At 38.7% G+C, this 17400-nt stretch overlaps 2 protein-coding genes and 1 long non-coding RNA gene across 5 annotated transcripts in view; 1 reads left to right on the forward strand and 2 right to left on the reverse strand.

Moving 5' to 3' along the window:
• Positions 1 to 6889, reverse strand: part of ZNF143 (zinc finger protein 143) — a 56479-nt gene extending 49590 nt beyond the window's left edge. For 2 of the 3 annotated variants that reach the window (XM_086678015.1, XM_086678014.1), the window contains exon 1: positions 6790 to 6851. In XM_086678015.1, the coding sequence (XP_086534141.1) occupies positions 6790 to 6831 (42 nt within the window). In that variant the 5' untranslated portion in view covers positions 6832 to 6851. Of the gene's footprint in view, positions 1 to 6789 lie in introns of all 3 variants that reach the window. The other variant, XM_086678016.1, reaches the window with a different exon arrangement.
• Positions 6890 to 7150: 261 nt separating this feature from the next.
• On the forward strand, positions 7151 to 9481 carry LOC147576667 (uncharacterized). Its single transcript, XR_015241023.1, has 2 exons — positions 7151 to 8280; positions 9090 to 9481. It is a non-coding gene; the product is annotated as an uncharacterized LOC147576667 (long non-coding RNA).
• A 6281-nt stretch (positions 9482 to 15762) lies between these two features.
• The window catches only part of IPO7 (importin 7), a 46677-nt gene continuing 45039 nt past the window's right edge, over positions 15763 to 17400 (reverse strand). Inside the window, exon 25 of the mRNA XM_025928086.2 lies at positions 15763 to 16900. Coding sequence (XP_025783871.1) covers positions 16803 to 16900 — 98 coding nt within the window. The 3' untranslated portion in view covers positions 15763 to 16802. The remainder of the gene's footprint in view (positions 16901 to 17400) is intronic.

Consider the following 17400-nt stretch of genomic DNA (forward strand, 5'->3'; position numbering starts at 1 on the left):
CACTCTCTTAAGTGTGCAAAGTTCATTGTAGTATTATTTATAATAGCAAAAATTAGTCAACAATCTAAAAGTGCACCCAAAGGACAAATTAAATAAACTATAGGACATTCATAAATGAAACATGCAGACATGAAAAAGAATGGGATATGAAATGGTAAGAAATATGTCCAAAATATATTGTAAGTGGGGGTGGGGGGGAAGCAAATTGCAGAAGAAGTATTTATGTATGGTATGACTGCGTTCATGTTTTTAAAAATGTATATAGGGGCGCCTGGCTGGCTCAGTCAGTTGAGCGTCCGGCTTCAGGTCAGGTCATGATCTCACAGATTGTGAGTTCAAACCCTGTGTCAGGCTCTGTGCTGACAGCTCGGAGCCTGAAGCCTGCTTCGGATTCTGTGTCTCCCTCTCTCTCTGCTCCTCCTCTGCTCATGCTATCTCTCTCTCTCAAAAATGAATAAATGTTAAAAAAAATTTTTTTAAATGTATATAAACATCTGCATATGCTTGTATATACATTTAAAAATTCAAGGGGCGCCTGGGTGGCTCAGTCGGTTAAGTGGCCGACTTCGGCTCAGGTCACGATCTCACACTCCGTGAGTTCGAGCCCCGCGTCGGGCTCTGTGCTGACAGCTCAGAGCCTGGAGCCTGTTTCGGATTCTGTGTCTCCCTCTCTCTGACCCTCCCTCATTCACGCTCTGTCTCTCTCTGTCTCAAAAATAAATAAACATTAAAAAAAAAAAAAATTTAAAAATTCAAGTGGTTACCTCCCAGAAATGGGATTAGGAGATGTGGTGGAGTGGGTAAGGGACTTTTAATTTTTACTGTACACATTCTATAAGTTAAAAAAATATTTACCATGTATGACTCTCATGGCTTTAAAAAATAAAACTACTTTTAAAAAAGTTATTATAAACAGAGGCATTAACAGAGTAAGGAGCACCTAACTTTTCCTCAGGATGCAAAGATGATGACATGGAAATTTGGGCATAAAAAGATAAGTAAACATTTCCTAGGAATAGGAAAAGTAGAAAGAGCAGTCTAGGCACAGGGAAGAGCTTTTAATTGTCACCGGCTCTTCCATGGTACCTCTGTCCCCAACTAGCCAGATCTCAGTCATCATTTGAATCCTATAGTATTTGCTGTTATTTGGCTTGGAGCCCAGGTCACTATGGATACTAGTCACATTTTTATTATCATAGATTCCAACTGTATATGGCTTAATAATTTGCTGGTATTCTAGCATCTGACTCCTTGCTCAGCTCCTAGGCAATTAACCTGCTGCTGAATTCCCATTTTCTCTTTTGAAAAAATGGGAGAATACCCGTCTGATAGGACTGTTGTCAGAAGTAAAATAATGTTAAAAAAAAAAAAAAAGTGAAACAATGTATATAAAGCCCTTAGCACTTCAGATGTACTTAAAATATGCCAGTTTTTGTGTGTTGTTGTTGTTGTTTTTTTAAAGTTTTATTTTTGAGAGAGACAGCACAAGCAGGGGCGGGGCAGAGGAGACACAGAATCCAAAGCAGGCTCCAGGCTCTGACTGTCGACACAGAGCCTGATGCAGGACTTCAACTCACAAGCCACAAGGTCATGACCTGAACTGAAGCTGGATGCTTAACCAACTGAGCCACCCAGGCACCCCAAAACATGCCAGTTTTCTTTCTACAGGTGAGGAAAGTGAGGTCTATGAACCTTGTTTGTGACTGTAAGGCTTGTTTCGTTATCTACTGCTCCTCTCTCCTCTTACAGTCTTTTTTCTTCTTTTTTTTTTTTTTTTTTTTTTTTTTTTGAGAGAGACAGAGACAGTGCGCAAGGGAGAGGCAGAAAGAGAGTGAGAAAGAGAATCCGAAGCAGGCTCTGCACTGTCAGCTCAGAGGGGCTCAAACTCACAAACCCTGAGATCATGACCAGAGCCGAAACCAAGAATTGGATGCTTAAACCGACTGAGCCGCAGAGTCACCCCTCCTTTAAAGTTTAAAAACTTTAAAGTTTTTAAAGTCCAAAACTTTAATCTCCACATCCAGTCTGCCCAATTAGACTACAAGTCTTCTAAGGTAGGTACTGTGTCCTATGGGTCTTTAAAATTTTGACACCTAAGATTATATGTTCAGGGCACCTGGGTGGCTTAGTCTGTTAAGAATTGAACTCAATCTTAGCTCAGGTCTTGATCTCAGGGTGGTGAGTTCAGGATCCACACTGGGTTCTGGGCTGAGCATGAAGCCTACTTAAAAAAAAAGTTATGGGGCGCCTGGGTGGCGCAGTCGGTTAAGCGTCCGACTTCAGCCAGGTCACGATCTCGCGGTCCGTGAGTTCGAGCCCCGCGTCAGGCTCTGGGCTGATGGCTCAGAGCCTGGAGCCTGTTTCCGATTCTGTGTCTCCCTCTCTCTCTGCCCCTCCCCCGTTCATGCTCTGTCTCTCTCTGTCCCAAAAATAAATAAACGTTGAAAAAAAAATTAAAAAAAAAAAGTTATATATTCAATAAATATCTAATGAGTTTAACATAATTCATGTTGCACAGTGCTTTACAAATGTCCTCCATTGTATACATCCAGCCATGCTGACCTTCCTGCTTTAGCACATACTATGTCACCTATCTAAAATATCCATTCTACCACCATCCCCTTATTCTTTACCACAGAACTCTAGCTCCTTCAATAGTACTTAACAGAATTTCTAAGTGAACTCTAAGTTCCATCATGGCTGGGCCTCCATCTATGTTGTTCACCTCTGAACTCTCAGTGCCTATAAGAATGCCTGGCGCATAGTATACACTTACTAAATATTTGTTGACCAAATGAATACAATTTGTATAAGGACATGGCTAGTTAACTGAGACAGGACTAAAGACTACATCGTCTTTTATTCCAATGCTCTTTTCATGGTGCCACACTTTTTATCATATGCTACTGTATTGGGTGTGTATATAGCATATGTAAACTGCAATTAATTTTAATAATTCCAACTTCTTGTGACCATTACATCCACACTATATAGATGATCTCTATTTTTCAATACATGGCCAAAGACATCCATCGTTAAAGCTGTGCAAATATCGGGACACCTGGGTGGCTCAGTCGGTTGAGTGTCTGACTTTGGCTCAGGTCATGATCTCACAGTTCATGAGTTCGAGTCCTCCATCAGGCTCTGTGCTGACAGCTCAGACCCTAGAGTCTGCTTCGGATTCTGTGTCTCCCTCTCTCTCTGCCTCTCACCCATTCATACTCTCTCTCTTAAAAATAAACATTAAACAATTTTTAAAAAATAAAGATGTGCATAAATAACACAATAATATCCCTGCTATGCCAGATTATGTACAGCACTCAAAATATTTTATCATTCTAGAGCTACAGACACCTTATTTTTTCCCCCAGACATCTTATATTTTAAAATTTAAAGAAGTTAAAGAGGTAGGTACTTGGTATGTTACTGAATAACTCAGCTGAGAGACTAGGCTTGAGCCAATCATTGATTCAAATCCTAGCTTTGTTGTGTAATAATTGGACAAGTTACTCCAAACTTCAGTTAACTCACCTGCAAAACAGGGAGAACTCTAGTATTTGCCTTAGGTTCATAATGAATAGTTTTATGTATATCTGTAAGCCACTCAACAAACCATTTAACTCAGTGCCTAGCCAAAATTAAGTGCTAAGTAAAGTGGAATTTTAGGTACACACACACACAAAAGTAGTTTGGAGTTATATGCCTGTGTCTACACATTAATGGACAAGTTATTCCCACAGGCTGCAGAGTTCTCACTGCAGCATAGTTTTAAATTAGGATTAGATTTATGGAAAACTGTGGATAAAAGTGTATTATTGTTTTCTGGGTTGTTTTTTGTTTTTTTTTTTTTTATGAGGGAGAGGGAGCTTTCTCAGTCTAAATCCATCTTAAAAGCAAAATCATTTTGATAGTACAATAAAGTTTAAAACACTATCCTAGGGGCACCTGGGTGGCTCAGACGGTTCAGCATCTGACTCTTGATTTCAGCTCAGGTCATGATCTCACATTTCTGAGATCCAATTCCGTGTTGGGCTCTGTGCTTGCAGTGAAGAGCCTGCTTGGGATTCTCTCTCTCATTGTCTCTCTGCCCCTACCCTGCTTGCACTCTCTAAGTAAATAAATTTTTAAAAATAATAAGATAAAATAAATGCAAATTAAGCATAGGAAGGAGCAAGGACAGAACACAACCCAAGTCTTTAAGAAATCATTATGTCCTGAAACCAAGCCAGGAGCAAAAAGACTCAGAACTAAGTAAAACCTCAGATTAAAAAAAAAAACAACAAAAAAACCCCAAAAACTTGGGGCACCTGGATGGCTCAGTCAGTCAAGCATCTGACTCTTGATTTCAGCTCAGGTCATGATCTCATGGTATGTGAGTTTGAGCACCACATCAGGCTCTATGCTGACAGTGCAGAGCCTGCTAGGAATTCTCTCTCTCAACCTCTCTCTCTGCCCTTCCCCCACTCTTGTTTGCTCTCTCAAAATAAATAAAAATTTTAAAAAACAAAAATAAACATAAAAAAACCTATATAAAAATTTCAAAATTAAGTAATGAAGAAGACCTCAGGCCTCAGAAAGTTCTCCTTACATGATCAAAAACTGCATACATTTTATAAATATAAGCTAAAGTAATACTGGAGGCATAATTCTGCAATCCAGCTAGGTCATCCTTCCGTGAAGAATGTGATGAATGTTCACTTCACAATATCCCAACTTATAGCAAAGGGCTATGGACAGTTTGCAAACCATCTATTTGATAAAGACTTTTATGTAAAGAAGTCTTACAACTCAATAATAAACAATCCAATTTAAAAATGGACAAAAGATCCAAATAGACATTTTTCCAAAGAAATTGCACAATGGCCAATCAACACATGAAAAAAATGCTTAACACCATTAGCCACTGGGAAATGCAAGTCAATAAGAGATACCACTTCATACCCAGAAGGCTACCATCAGAAAGACAGAATAGCAAGGGTTGGCAAGATATGGAATAATGGGAACACTCAAACACTGCTGAGAGGAATATAAAATGGTGTAGACAATTTGGAAGAGTTTGACAGTTCCTCAAAAGGTTGAGCAGAGTTACCATACAACCAAGAAATTCTACTCCTTGGTACTTATACCAGAGAATAGAAAACACATGTTCATGCAAACACTTGTACACAAATGTTCAGAGCAGCATTATGCATCACAAAAAGTGAAAACCCAAATGTCCACCAACAGATGAATGGATGAATAAGTTATGTCCATGCAATGAAATAATACTTGGCAATAAAGAGAAATGAAGTACTGACACAAGTTAAAACATTAATGAACTTTGCAAACATTATGCTGTGAAAAAAAGTCACAACAGCCCACATACTACGTGATTCCATTTATATAAAATGTTCAGAATAAGCAAATCTGTAGATTAGTGGTTGGGGAAGGTTTATGGGTAAATGAGGAGTAACTTAACCGGTACAGTTTCATTTTGAAGTGATGAACGTATTTTAAAATGGATTGTGGTGATGGTAGCACAACTGTGAATTTATTAAACCTACCTAATTACATACTTCAAATGGGTGAAGTGTAAGATATGTAAGTTATATCAATAAAGATATTATTTTTAAAAAATAAAAGGGGGCTATAGAAAAAATAGCCGATCAAGTATTTGTAAATGGCCAAATAATTTCCTAAGTAGTCAAAATACGCCTGGAGAAATTAGTTATGCATCGTATTTAGTGATCTGATCATCTATTCTTACTAGACACTTTAACAATGAACTTAAACTAGACACTCAGTAAGAGCAAGTATTAAATACTGCAGATTTCTGTTAACTGCAGATTTTTCTTAATTCAGCAAAACACGTATCACCCAAAGGACAACTTTGAACCTACAATTTTTCACCACATCCCCACTTCATTATTATACCAGCTGATTAGACACTTCTAAAAGCAACGGCTGAAGTTGATTTTAAACAAATATAATGGGTTTAGCAATGGTATTCTTTCCTATTTTTTGCTTAACTTCGTTAATGCGGTTAAAACGCTTAAAATGTTCAAAATAGCAAAAGCGGAGGGAATAAAAATTGGTTCCCGTTCCACGGTAACATAGTACAAAGCAACTGAAAGATTCGTTAACTCTGGCCAAATCCGAGAAAAAAGGGCAAGGAAAACTGACAATTTCCAATATTCCATGTTAGGCCTCAGTAATCTAAAAGTGGAAGAAAAAGAAAAGTGAGAAAACAAGAAATCTGTGCACGATCTGGGCGGGACGAAATTCTGGGTGCGATCCGCAGGCAGGATCCCGAGAGGGCCCTTGGCCAGTCCTGCCGCCGGCGCCAGGCTGGGCTGGGGCCCGGAGCTGACCGTGCCTCGGCGTCCCAGCCGGAGGAGCTTCGCCTAGGCGGCGTCTGGGGACTCGCCCCGCGCGGAGGTCAAGCCGAGAAGCGCCTCCAGGCTCCCGAGGGCTCCACCCTCCCCTCCTTCACTCCCTCCCCCTCGGCGGTCCCCTGAGGGGAACAGGCGGGGCGCACCGCGCAGAGACTAGGTTGGGGGGGGGGGGGGAGGTTGCGTTCTCAGCGAGAAAAGCTCCGCCGCCCTAGAGTGGCGGCCGCGGGTTATTAATAAACTCCGCTTCTACCCAGGCGCCGCTACCGAGGCCGGCCGTAGGATCGGCAGGGCCTGCGGCGAAGGCTGAGCAGCCGGAGTCAGAGCCCGGGCCCGAGCGGGCCCGCGCCGCCGCGCTGAGGGCGGCGGCCGGGCGGAGAATAATGCACACTGGGTAAAAACACATTTATATACGAACCTCCGAGAAAATTTTCCAACAATTCCTTCGTCCGACCACCATGCACCAGGACAGGAAACAGCCGCCCGGCCCCCAGGCCCCGTAACCCGCATAGTCAGTCTGAGGCCCGCCCCCAGCCTCCATTGGGCGAGCATTACGTCACTCACAAGACGCTTCCTGCTTGCCATTGGCTCAAATTAAGGCAACGCGAAAGGAGACCGCCTTATTCACGCCTCCTTTTCTTGACGTCAGTTTCGTCTGGCCTTGCAGCTAGCGCCTGAGTGGCTTGTGCAAAGTGCGGAATCAAAGTTCCTGTGTCTGACTGGTTGGCAGAACCGCTCATCCTAGACCGACACCGCCTCGTTGACAAGTGATTTATGCCGATTCTGGGGCCTCAGCGGGAGGCGCCATTTTGTAGCGAGGGAGGGAGGATGGTCCTTGTGACTAGCCGGGAGGGAGAAGGGGTGACAGGCGCCATTTTCCCCACAGGGGCTAGGAGGTGGCCTTGGCTCTCCCGGTGGGCTTGCTGGAGTGCGTTCTGGAGACTGGTTGGGCCTTGCCTAGCGACTGCCGAGTGTCGCCCCGTTGGGAGGGAGGTTGTGGGGAGGGCTAGTACAGAATAAGACGCCTGACCGCTCCCTGGGGGCTCTCGGTGCCAGTTGAGGCCTTTGGTTTCGGGCGACGGCTTTGTTTTCCAAGAGCTGCTGTGTGCCGGTCCCTGGCTGCTAGGCCTGCCTGCGCTTCTCAAGTCGCCGGGGCATCATCATTCGTTGGGAGAGTGGGCCTCTTGCCCTTGCCGAAACTGCGAGGGAGCTCGGCAACGAACGGGGCGGTAGTCCTAGACTCTGCTGGGAGACCCTTCGGATGCTTTTGCGCTTTCATGTTGTTTAGGTTAAAAATCTTAAGTCTGTATTGGTGTCGCTACCCTCGTTTTTTACTTTCCCTTTTGTATGTGTTGCTAATTAAAGGAAGGTTGAAAGGGTGGGAAAAACATTGACTTGGGCTCCCCCAAACCGTTAAGAATGGATACAAATTAGTTGTGAAGTTTAGGTCATAGTTTCTTGTAGCTTTCAACCCAGGCTTTTTCTAAACTATTGGAAATACTAGTGTTTTCAGGAGTATTCAGTAAGTGTTTATTTGCTTTGACAAAGCTGCGTAAGATGAGATGGTGTGAAGACTCAAGATGTGTTAAACCGAGCATTATAGATGTAGAATGAGGGGGTTGCTAAGAGAATAAGGTGGCTGATAGATTTTTAACACTTTTGTGACCTTAGAAAAACTGGAGAGAGCTGTATGGTGTTTCATTTAGTGTCTTGGATTTCAAATGGTGATTATGGCTAAAGGATTAAAGCAAAAGGATGTTAGAGTGTTAGAGGTAGCTAGCCTGTGGATTCTAGTTTGAGACATTAACGTTACATTCTTTTTGGCGGGGTGTGGAGGCCGACTCACTGGCCCGCCGGGTTACCTAACCAAGGCACAGTTGCATAATCGGTGCCCAAACTCCATTAGAAGGTAAATAGGACTTTGAATTTATTTTGAATACGTATTGCTTAGGAATTTAAAGTAGTTACTATTTTTTACGCCCATGTAAAGATGAAAAATGTGACACAAAACTAGATTAGGTTACTTGAAGCTGGAGGAATACGCTTACAAAACAAATTTGTGCCCAATGGATACATTCCCTTTGTCACAGAGATGGAGAGTTTAGATGAAAAACAAGATGTTTTAATTAATCTTTCAGTACCTTCCGGATGTTATACTTGTATAAACAGAAGTGTCATTAAAAGAATCTGTACTTTTATGCAGTTTAGCCAGTTATTACTGAGTCCCTTGCCTTCAGTCTACTCATTAAAACACAGTATAATACAGAATCTCAAAAATAACTTAAAAATCACCCTGTAGTTAGTTGTAGATTGCAATTATAGGATATCTTTATATCCCCAGAACCTTCTGAGTGGTTGAAAAATTGGTGGTGGTGGATAGGGTGCTATAATTGTAACCTGATTGAGAGAAAAAACCTTAATTCTGATTTTGTCACAGGTAATGATACTTTGTTAATAGTATTTACCAGTGACTGTAGAACAGAGTTGAAGTACACGTGGTATTCAACGCCATTCATAATGTTCAGATTTTCCCCAATCACCTGTCTTCTATCTTACTACATCTCAAATTAATGGCTTAAAAATATTTCACTTCCACTCAGTGCTATTTCAAGCTCTTAGATAAAGCTGGACCATTTCCCCCATTTCCTAAATCGGCTTGACGTTTCCAGCCTCCTTTAAAAACTGTTCCCATCATGTTTTTTAAAACATTCCTTTCAGTACCCAAAACTTTCTGGAGAACTGGTTGATTTTCTCATATCAAGCCCCATGTTGGACGGCAGCCTGGGTGTGAAGCATGCTTAAAAAAAGAAAGAAAACGGGCACCTGGGGGCTCAAGTCAGTCAAGATTCGACTTCGGCCCAGGTCATGGCCTTGCGGTTCCTGGGATCGAGCCCCAGGTCAGACCCTATGCAAACAGCTCGGAGCCTAGAGCCTGCTTTGGGTTCTTTGTCTCCCTCTCTCTGTGCCCCTCCCCTCCTCTGGCTCTGTGTCTTTCTCAAAAATAAACATTTTTTTTTAAATTAAAAAGAACAAAGAAATGATTTCTGGGAGAAGTTGTTATAGCTCACTTTACTAAATTCTGTAATAAATTTGAATTTTTTTATCATGAATTTGTAGATTTTATTTTCAACACTAACAAATTTAAAACCAAACTAGTTTCTTGCTCTCCTCTGGGAGTTGTGGCTGTAGATGTGTCCTAGTCTCAGAATTTGTTAACTCATTGGTAAGGTAAAACCACTTATTTCACAGTGTAATTGGGAGGATATATGTAGAAGTATAGATATGATACAACTAGTAATGTTTTGTTAGTGGCTAATTGCACAATTTCCCTTATTTCAAGCTCCTCTCTAATGCCAATATGAATGCATTTTTTTTTCTTTTTACCAACTCTATTGTTGGATCAATTTGTCAACCTTATTTGAAAAGATCACCCAATTAATGAGCTTCAGGGTTTACCAATTGTTAATGTGTGTTGTTTACTTCAGTGACAAACTAAAGGGAAAATAACACCCTCAATTTACAAAATATAAATCTTCTGAAGCTCCTTAAGATTCCAAGTGTCCTTCTGAAACTATCTCCATGACATTCTGACTATAATTATATTTACTTAAATCTGAAGTACAACATTACAGAAAAAAGGAAAACCAATTAATATACATAGTAGATAGTGAGCAGTCAAACAATGCAACCAGTGGTTTTAACATGATTTTATTTTTCTGGGAAAACATTCTCTTGAGACAAGGTGGGATTTTTTTTAAGTGAAGTTCATGTCTCCAAATAAGCAGTATGATTGATACACCATTTTACAGAAAAACACTAAGTGCTGTAACTTTCTTGAGAAAAAAAGTTTGGCTCAGTCTTAAATTCTTAATACTATATATTACATCAGAAGATAAAGCAGAGCTACACCATTTATGGAAAACTACAGGTAGTAGGGCTGCTGTTAGGGTGATAAGATTTAAAATATGAACGGGGCACTTGGCTGGCTCAGTTGGTGGAATGTGTGACTCTTGATCTTGGAATCTTGGATTTGAGCTCTATCTTAGGCCTACAGTTACTTACTAAAAATTAAAAAATAAAGAACGAACTAGTAACAAAACAAAGTATGAGAGTACAATCCCTAAGACTGACTCCAATCTCTAGACTATTTACAACTGAATAACCATGAGTAAAACTGTTTTTACTTTAGGCACATTTCATGCTTTTTAGAGAACTTTACCCAAATTTGACTTAAGAAAACTGAAAATTGAGGGGCGCCTGGGTGGCTAAGTCAGTTAAGCATCAGATTCGATTTCAGTTCAGGTCAGGATCGCACACTTGGTGAATCCAGTCCCGCACTGACAACATGGAGCCAGCTTGGGATTCTCTCTCCCCGCTCCCGCCCGCCCCCCACCTCTGCCCTGATCACTCTAAAAGTAAATAAACTTAAAAAATAATATATTTTGAAAAAAAAAAATGAAAATAGGGGTATTCATGTAAAACTCACCATTTTGAACTATACTTGAGCAGTTTTTAGTATATTCACAAGACATGCAACCTAAAATATTTTCATCAGGGTACCTGGCTGGCTCGGTTGGACTCTTGATCTCAGGGTCGTGAGTTTGAGCCCCACATGGGTGTAGAGTTACTTAAATAAATAAAACCTAAAGAAAAAATAAAACATTGTCATCTTCACCAGAAGAAAACCTTCATTATCCATTAGCAGTCTTCATTCCCTTTCCCACTCCCACAACCACTAATTTGTCTCTGGATTTGACAATTCTAGACATTTCATATAAATGGAACATTTTGACTTGACTTCTTTCACTGTTTCAAGGCTCATCCACATTGTAGCATGTTAACTACTTACTTTTTATTGTTAATATCCAACTGGTTGTGACTATACATTTTGTTTATCCATCAATTAATGGTTATTTGGGTTTTCACCTTTTGGCTATAATGCTATGAACAATTATGTCCATGTTTTTGTGCAAATGTGTTTCATTTCTTGTGGGTATGTACATCTAGGAGCATTTCTGTGTTCCACTATTTTCAGTCTTCTGAGGAACTGCCAAACTTTTCTACAACAGGTAAGCATTCTCAGCAATTTGAGTGTGCCAGTTTCTCTACATCCTCTTCAAACTTGTAATTGTTCACCTTCTCGATGATAGACATGCTAATCGGTGTGAAATATCTCCTTGTGATTTCCCTAGTGGCCAGTGACATTCAGCATCTTTTCCTGATACAGGTCATTTCTTTGAAGAATTTTTTTTTTTTTTTTTTTTTTAAATAAGCTCTGTGCCTAACATGGGGCTTGAACTCCTGAGCCCAAGATCAAGAATCGCATCTTCTACCAACTGAGTCAGCCAGGCAACCCAGGATTCCCATTTTTTCAATTGGGGTTTTTTTGTTGTTGAGTTGTAAAGGTCCTCTGGGTTGTCTTTTCACTTTGAAGCAGTTTAAAATTTTGATGAAGTTCAAGTCACCTATTTTAACCTTTTGTTGCTTGTGCTTTAGTGTTAGATCCAAGAAACCATTGCCTAATTCAGAGTCACAAAGATTAATGCATTTTTTCCTAAGAGTTTCAAAGTTTGAGTGAGGTCTTATATGTAAATCTTTTAACCACATTTATGTACGGTGTGAGGGTACATACCCAGCTGTCTCAGAATCACTTGAAAAGATTATTTTCATATTGAATGGTCTTGGCACCCTTGTCAAAAATCAGTTGACTATAAACTTAGTTTTATTTCTGTATTCTCAACTTTATTCCATCAGTCAGCATAAAATGTCTATTCTTACACCAGTACCACTGTCATGGTTGAGTCCCTTGCATTTCCATACAATTTTACAATTATTTTGTCAATTCCTGTAAAAAAAAAAAAAGTAGCTGGGATTTTTTAGGGATTACACAGAATCTGTAGATCTGGGGAGTGTTGCCATCATGATACTTTCAACTCATGAATATGGGAGGTCTTTCCATTTAGGTCTTTTTCCAACAGCGTTTATAGACTTTATGTTCAGCTTTGCTAAATTTTTGATGCTATTATAAATGCAATTTTATTTTCATTGCTATTGTATAGGAATATAAGGGGTTTTTTTGAATATTAATCTTGTGTCTTGCAACTGTGATTAAGCCCTTAGCTCTTTTCTATATGTGGATTCCTATAAGTTTTCTATAAGATCATGTCATCTGCAAAGTTTCACTTCTTCCATTCCAATCTGAAAGGCTTTTATTTCTTCTTCTTGCCTAATTGCCCTGGCTACACAATCTCAGGTAAAATGTTGAACAGAATTGGCAACAGGTTACTTGCTTGTCTGGTTCTTGATTGTAGTTTTTATCCTTTCATCATTAGGTCCTTTAATTAGCTTTTTAAAAAAGGTTTTTGAGGGGCACCTAGGTGGCTCAGTAGCTTAAGCATCTGACTTCGGCTCAGTCATGATCTCATGGTTCATGAATTCAAGCCCCACATTGGGCTCTGTGCTGACAGCTCAGAGACTGAAGCCTACTTTGGATTCTGTGTCTCCCTCTCTCTGCTCCTCCCCTGCTTGCACCCTCTCTCTCTCTCAAAAATAAATAAATAAATAAATAAATAAATAAATAAATAAATAAATAAATAAATAAAAATAAAATTAAGAAAAAAAGGAGTTTTGGTAATGCCCTTTTTTCAGGTTGAGGAGTTCCCTTGTATTTCTAGCTTTAGTTCATTAAACGATTTTTTTAATCTTTTATTTCTTAATGTTTATTTTTGAGAGAGCAAGCATAAGTAGGGGAAGGATAGAGAGGCACAGAATCTGAAGCAGGCTCCAGGCTCTGAACTGTCAACTCAAACTCAGAGCCCAATGCAGGGCTTGAACAACCATGAAACATGAGATTATGACCTGAGCAGAAGTTGGATACTTAACCGATTGAGCCACCCAGGTGCCCCTAAAAACTCTTAAAGAGCACCTGGATAGTGGCTCAGTTGATTGTCTGATTCTTGATTTTGACTCAGGTCATGATCTTACAATTAAGAGACTGAGCCCCATGTTGGACTCTGCACTGTGGTGGAGACTACTTAAGATTCTCTCTCCCTCTCCCTCTGCCCTGCTTGCGTGTGCACATGCACTCCCTCTCAAAAAGAAAAAAAAAATCTTTTAAGACTCAGATAGGAAGCATTTAAATATAGGATTCAAATATTGAGTGTAACTGACAAATTTCAATCTATACACGAAAGCAAAATCTAGACGTATATATGATCACCTATGCTTTAAAAAAACCGAGAAAGGGAGGATTACTTCACAAAGAAGTTACTTAAAAGATACTTTCCCCTTACATACTGATAAAATCCCGGATTTCTAGCTGGGTATCTAGTTTCCCTTTGTAAGAACCACAAGCACCAAAGTGCAATTCCAAGAGTGGCCAACCTCATCAAGGGTAAAAATCTAGAATTTAGGCATGCTAATAAAGATTCACAGATAATCTTCACCAGAACTTAAAAGTATATAGAACAAAACTGACATTTTTATAATGGATAGGTTTTAATGTAATTTTAGGTCATTCATTTTACAAACATTTATGGAATGCCTACTATGCTTAAGGCATTGTGTTAGATCTTCCCAAAGATGTGGTTTAGTCCTATTAATACAGTTCTTAATGACCTTTTCTTCATGCTTGCTTCAGGGCCTACATCTGGGCTGAATAAAGGCATATAGTCATAGGGTTGTGGTTTGGCCACCCCTGCTCTACACTCTGGTCTTTTCCAGAGGTGAGCACAGCAATCACTATCTTGATAAGGTGTGTAGCTTAGTAATCACCATTTATACCTGGAGAGAAACAGATTAACTTTTTTTTAACAATGATCAATGAATATATTTTTAAAAAATAGATGGTTTAAGTTTACCAAAAAGTGAAGTTTCTATGCTTTCGCTGAAAGCCGTTAAACAAAACAAAAATTGAAACCTAAACCAAATCATAATTAACTTCTAGAAATTAAAAAGCTTAAGTTATAGGTTAGCAAAACTGTGGAAAAGGCTGTATATTGAATAAATACTATCTACATGCAACCAATTACAAGTCTGTAAATACTCTTAAAGTTATCCAAAGTTCTACAACCTTGTCCAGAAGCACTGACAAATACCAAGGTGCATAATCTGTAAAAAAAAAAACACAACAACTATAATTTGATGTTAAATTTAAGGAAATACTGTGAATAACTGAGATATATATATTTGATACATTAGAAACTAACACTGGAGTACTAGTTAATATTCACGTAATTTAATTTTAAGCTCTTTACTTTCAATTAAAATCTGTAAATGGAGATTAGATTGTATGACAGAGGAGACAATAAAAATTCTCAAAGACATAACAATACGTTTTCTTGGAATAAAAGCTCAGCAAATGAGAATTTTCATACTGTGCATGGGAATAACTAAAACCTTTATTAGATATGGTTTTCCAATAACAATGTGAAAATTGGAATTATCAATTCAAAGAGCATTGAAGTCTGAAATTTAAAAAAGTAGACTAGATATTAAGGGATAAAAGGTAAAGGAAGACGAAAATGTTTAATACTATTCAATATATCCCCTCTGTACACAATGTTGCATATATACAACTACTCCATTTTAGTTTTATTGATTTTTATATAATAGTGAAATCCCCTTAAGCAACCTAGGGTATACAGATGGTGTCCAACTTGGGGGAAAAAAGTAGAAACACACTTGATTAACAGTTTTCACCCACACATTTTAGACAGACAATTTTTTTTCTTTTTTTGCCAAGATTTTCATAGTAAATTCATAAATATAGGAAATACTTTCACTCCTTCAGTGTTAAAATAGAAAACCACACAGTGCCAACAGTAGTGGCTTAATTATTGGCATACAAGAAAAGCACAACACCAATGGGTTTTCTTCATTACGCGTTTTAAATATCAATATGTGCATTTGTTTCATTTTTACAATTATAAATTTCCTAGTCTGTTATAGACAACAGCATTTAATAGTTTTGAATCCATTGAGATGTTGCTTTCAATTTGAAATATTGTGTGTATACATGTATATAAAAAAATAACCCAATGTATGACTCATCTGACAGATGTTCAAGATCAATAAAGGCTTATTTTTGAACATGCAGTTAGGAGAGAGGGAAGCAAGCCAACCTCTCCATTGTCTTTGTTGCTGGCTTGTTTTTGCAGTGGTATCAATAGTGGTTTTTGGAGGGAACCGTGTGCCTTCAGCCTATCTATCTAAGATCAGATACCACAATCAACAAGAGGGGTAGGAGAGATAAGGAGAGGGGGATATGGGCAGGTATTAAATGTTAAATTTTAGAAGTGTGCATTTTGCACTGTTTCCAGGTACAGGATAAAAACAGGCCAATAAGGAAAAAGTTTTATAATTAGGAAAAAACTGCAATCAAATCAAGACATAATAGCCGAATTAAGTTCTTTTAATAGATTGCATATATAGATGTTTAACCATACTCTTTTATCAACTCTTTAAGAGTAGAACTTTATATCCAATTTACATGCTTCAAATATCACCTTTCTTATTTGATACAGTAAGGTCTTGTATCCAAGTATCCACTTGTACACTGAGAGCTTTAAGAAAAAACAGGACACAGAGGGAGTTGCCATTTTTTAGCAGCAATGAAATATCACTAACCCCTTTTAACATACCGAATTCAAGTCACTATCAGAGGTGAGTGCACCACAAAGTCACCAGGTACAAAATTGCTAGTTCATTTTTAAATTAATAACTTGAAATTACCCCTGCCCCCCACCCCATTACATCCCTTCTTTTTATAAACAGCAAACATTTTGCTATTTTATACATAGGCTAGCAGGCTTGTTTCAATATGAAAGTGCTAATTCATTTACAGATTTGTTTTAATCAGTTATGTAGTGCTACAATAAATGTTCAATAATCTACATAGGAACAATCTTTGATGAATGAAAATGATGAAGATTGAATAAGGCTATCGATTACCTTATCTTATTTACATATAAAGAATAGATACCCAATGGTGAGGAAGAGACAGAAATCGGACAAATACTCATAGGTATAAAAATTACATCTACCTTTGAGCTTATACTGTAAATGAGACATTTTAAATAGTCCTGTAGCCCATGCCTATTTTTTCCTCAGAAAAAGAAAAGCTGCCTTCATGACATCCCCTCGTTTCAGATTTCCACAGTGTCACTTGAACTTTCAGTCAGAATCTTACTTTCTTCAAAAAATAAAGAAAATACAGCCCCCAAATTACCTCCCTCCCCCTCCCCCCTGCTGAAATCCCTCTGGTTTCTTTTTCAGTGCCAAGTTGCATGATCAGGTCCCACCTCCTGGGTTTTTTTGTCCGTCTATTGATCAATTAGTTTAGAGTAGATAACATGAACCAGTTCTGGAACCGCTACTAGGAGGAACACAAGCTCTTCACTACAATCACACAGCAGGAAACAAAGTGATAATTCAATTCATCCCTGGTGCCGGGCCTCCAAAATTGAAAGAACTTGGCACAACTGGAGCACTGAATTTGTATCCTCCATGCTTCTCAATCATTTTGGATTCTAAAAAAACAAGTACGTGGACGTTTAATAGAGTATCTGATCTTCTTACTACTTTGAAGAAGAGAAGAAACTGACAGACATTAACAAAAGCTTATTAACCCACTAGTATTAGCTAGGAAGTTCCAAAGTTGTCCTCTTCCCCCTTCTCTTACATAGAAATAAAAGAGGGGTACATTATATGGAGAAGATAAACTCTACTGTTGTATGCTATAGACATTAGCCAACTTTCACTTTCTGATGTTAAAAAAATTTTTTTAATAAACCTTTTTGAGTCAAATACTAAATCAGGATTTAGTCTTCAAAGGGAGTAACAGCCAATGAATCTAGTGTTGGCAAATCCAAATATAAAATACCTTAATAAGAAGCTATGCTTTCTCTATAAGGAGGATACTTCTTTTTATATTAAACTAGTTTGGTTAATGGTATTAAAACCTACAGAAAATTGTTAGGCTATATATTATCTAAAATGTCCTTTTCTAAAATGCATACTGAAATGTTTA

Source organism: Puma concolor, chromosome D1 (genome assembly GCF_028749965.1).
Source record: "Puma concolor isolate L17-30 chromosome D1, mPumCon1.1.hap2, whole genome shotgun sequence".
In the NCBI taxonomy this organism is placed as follows: domain Eukaryota; kingdom Metazoa; phylum Chordata; class Mammalia; order Carnivora; family Felidae; genus Puma; species Puma concolor.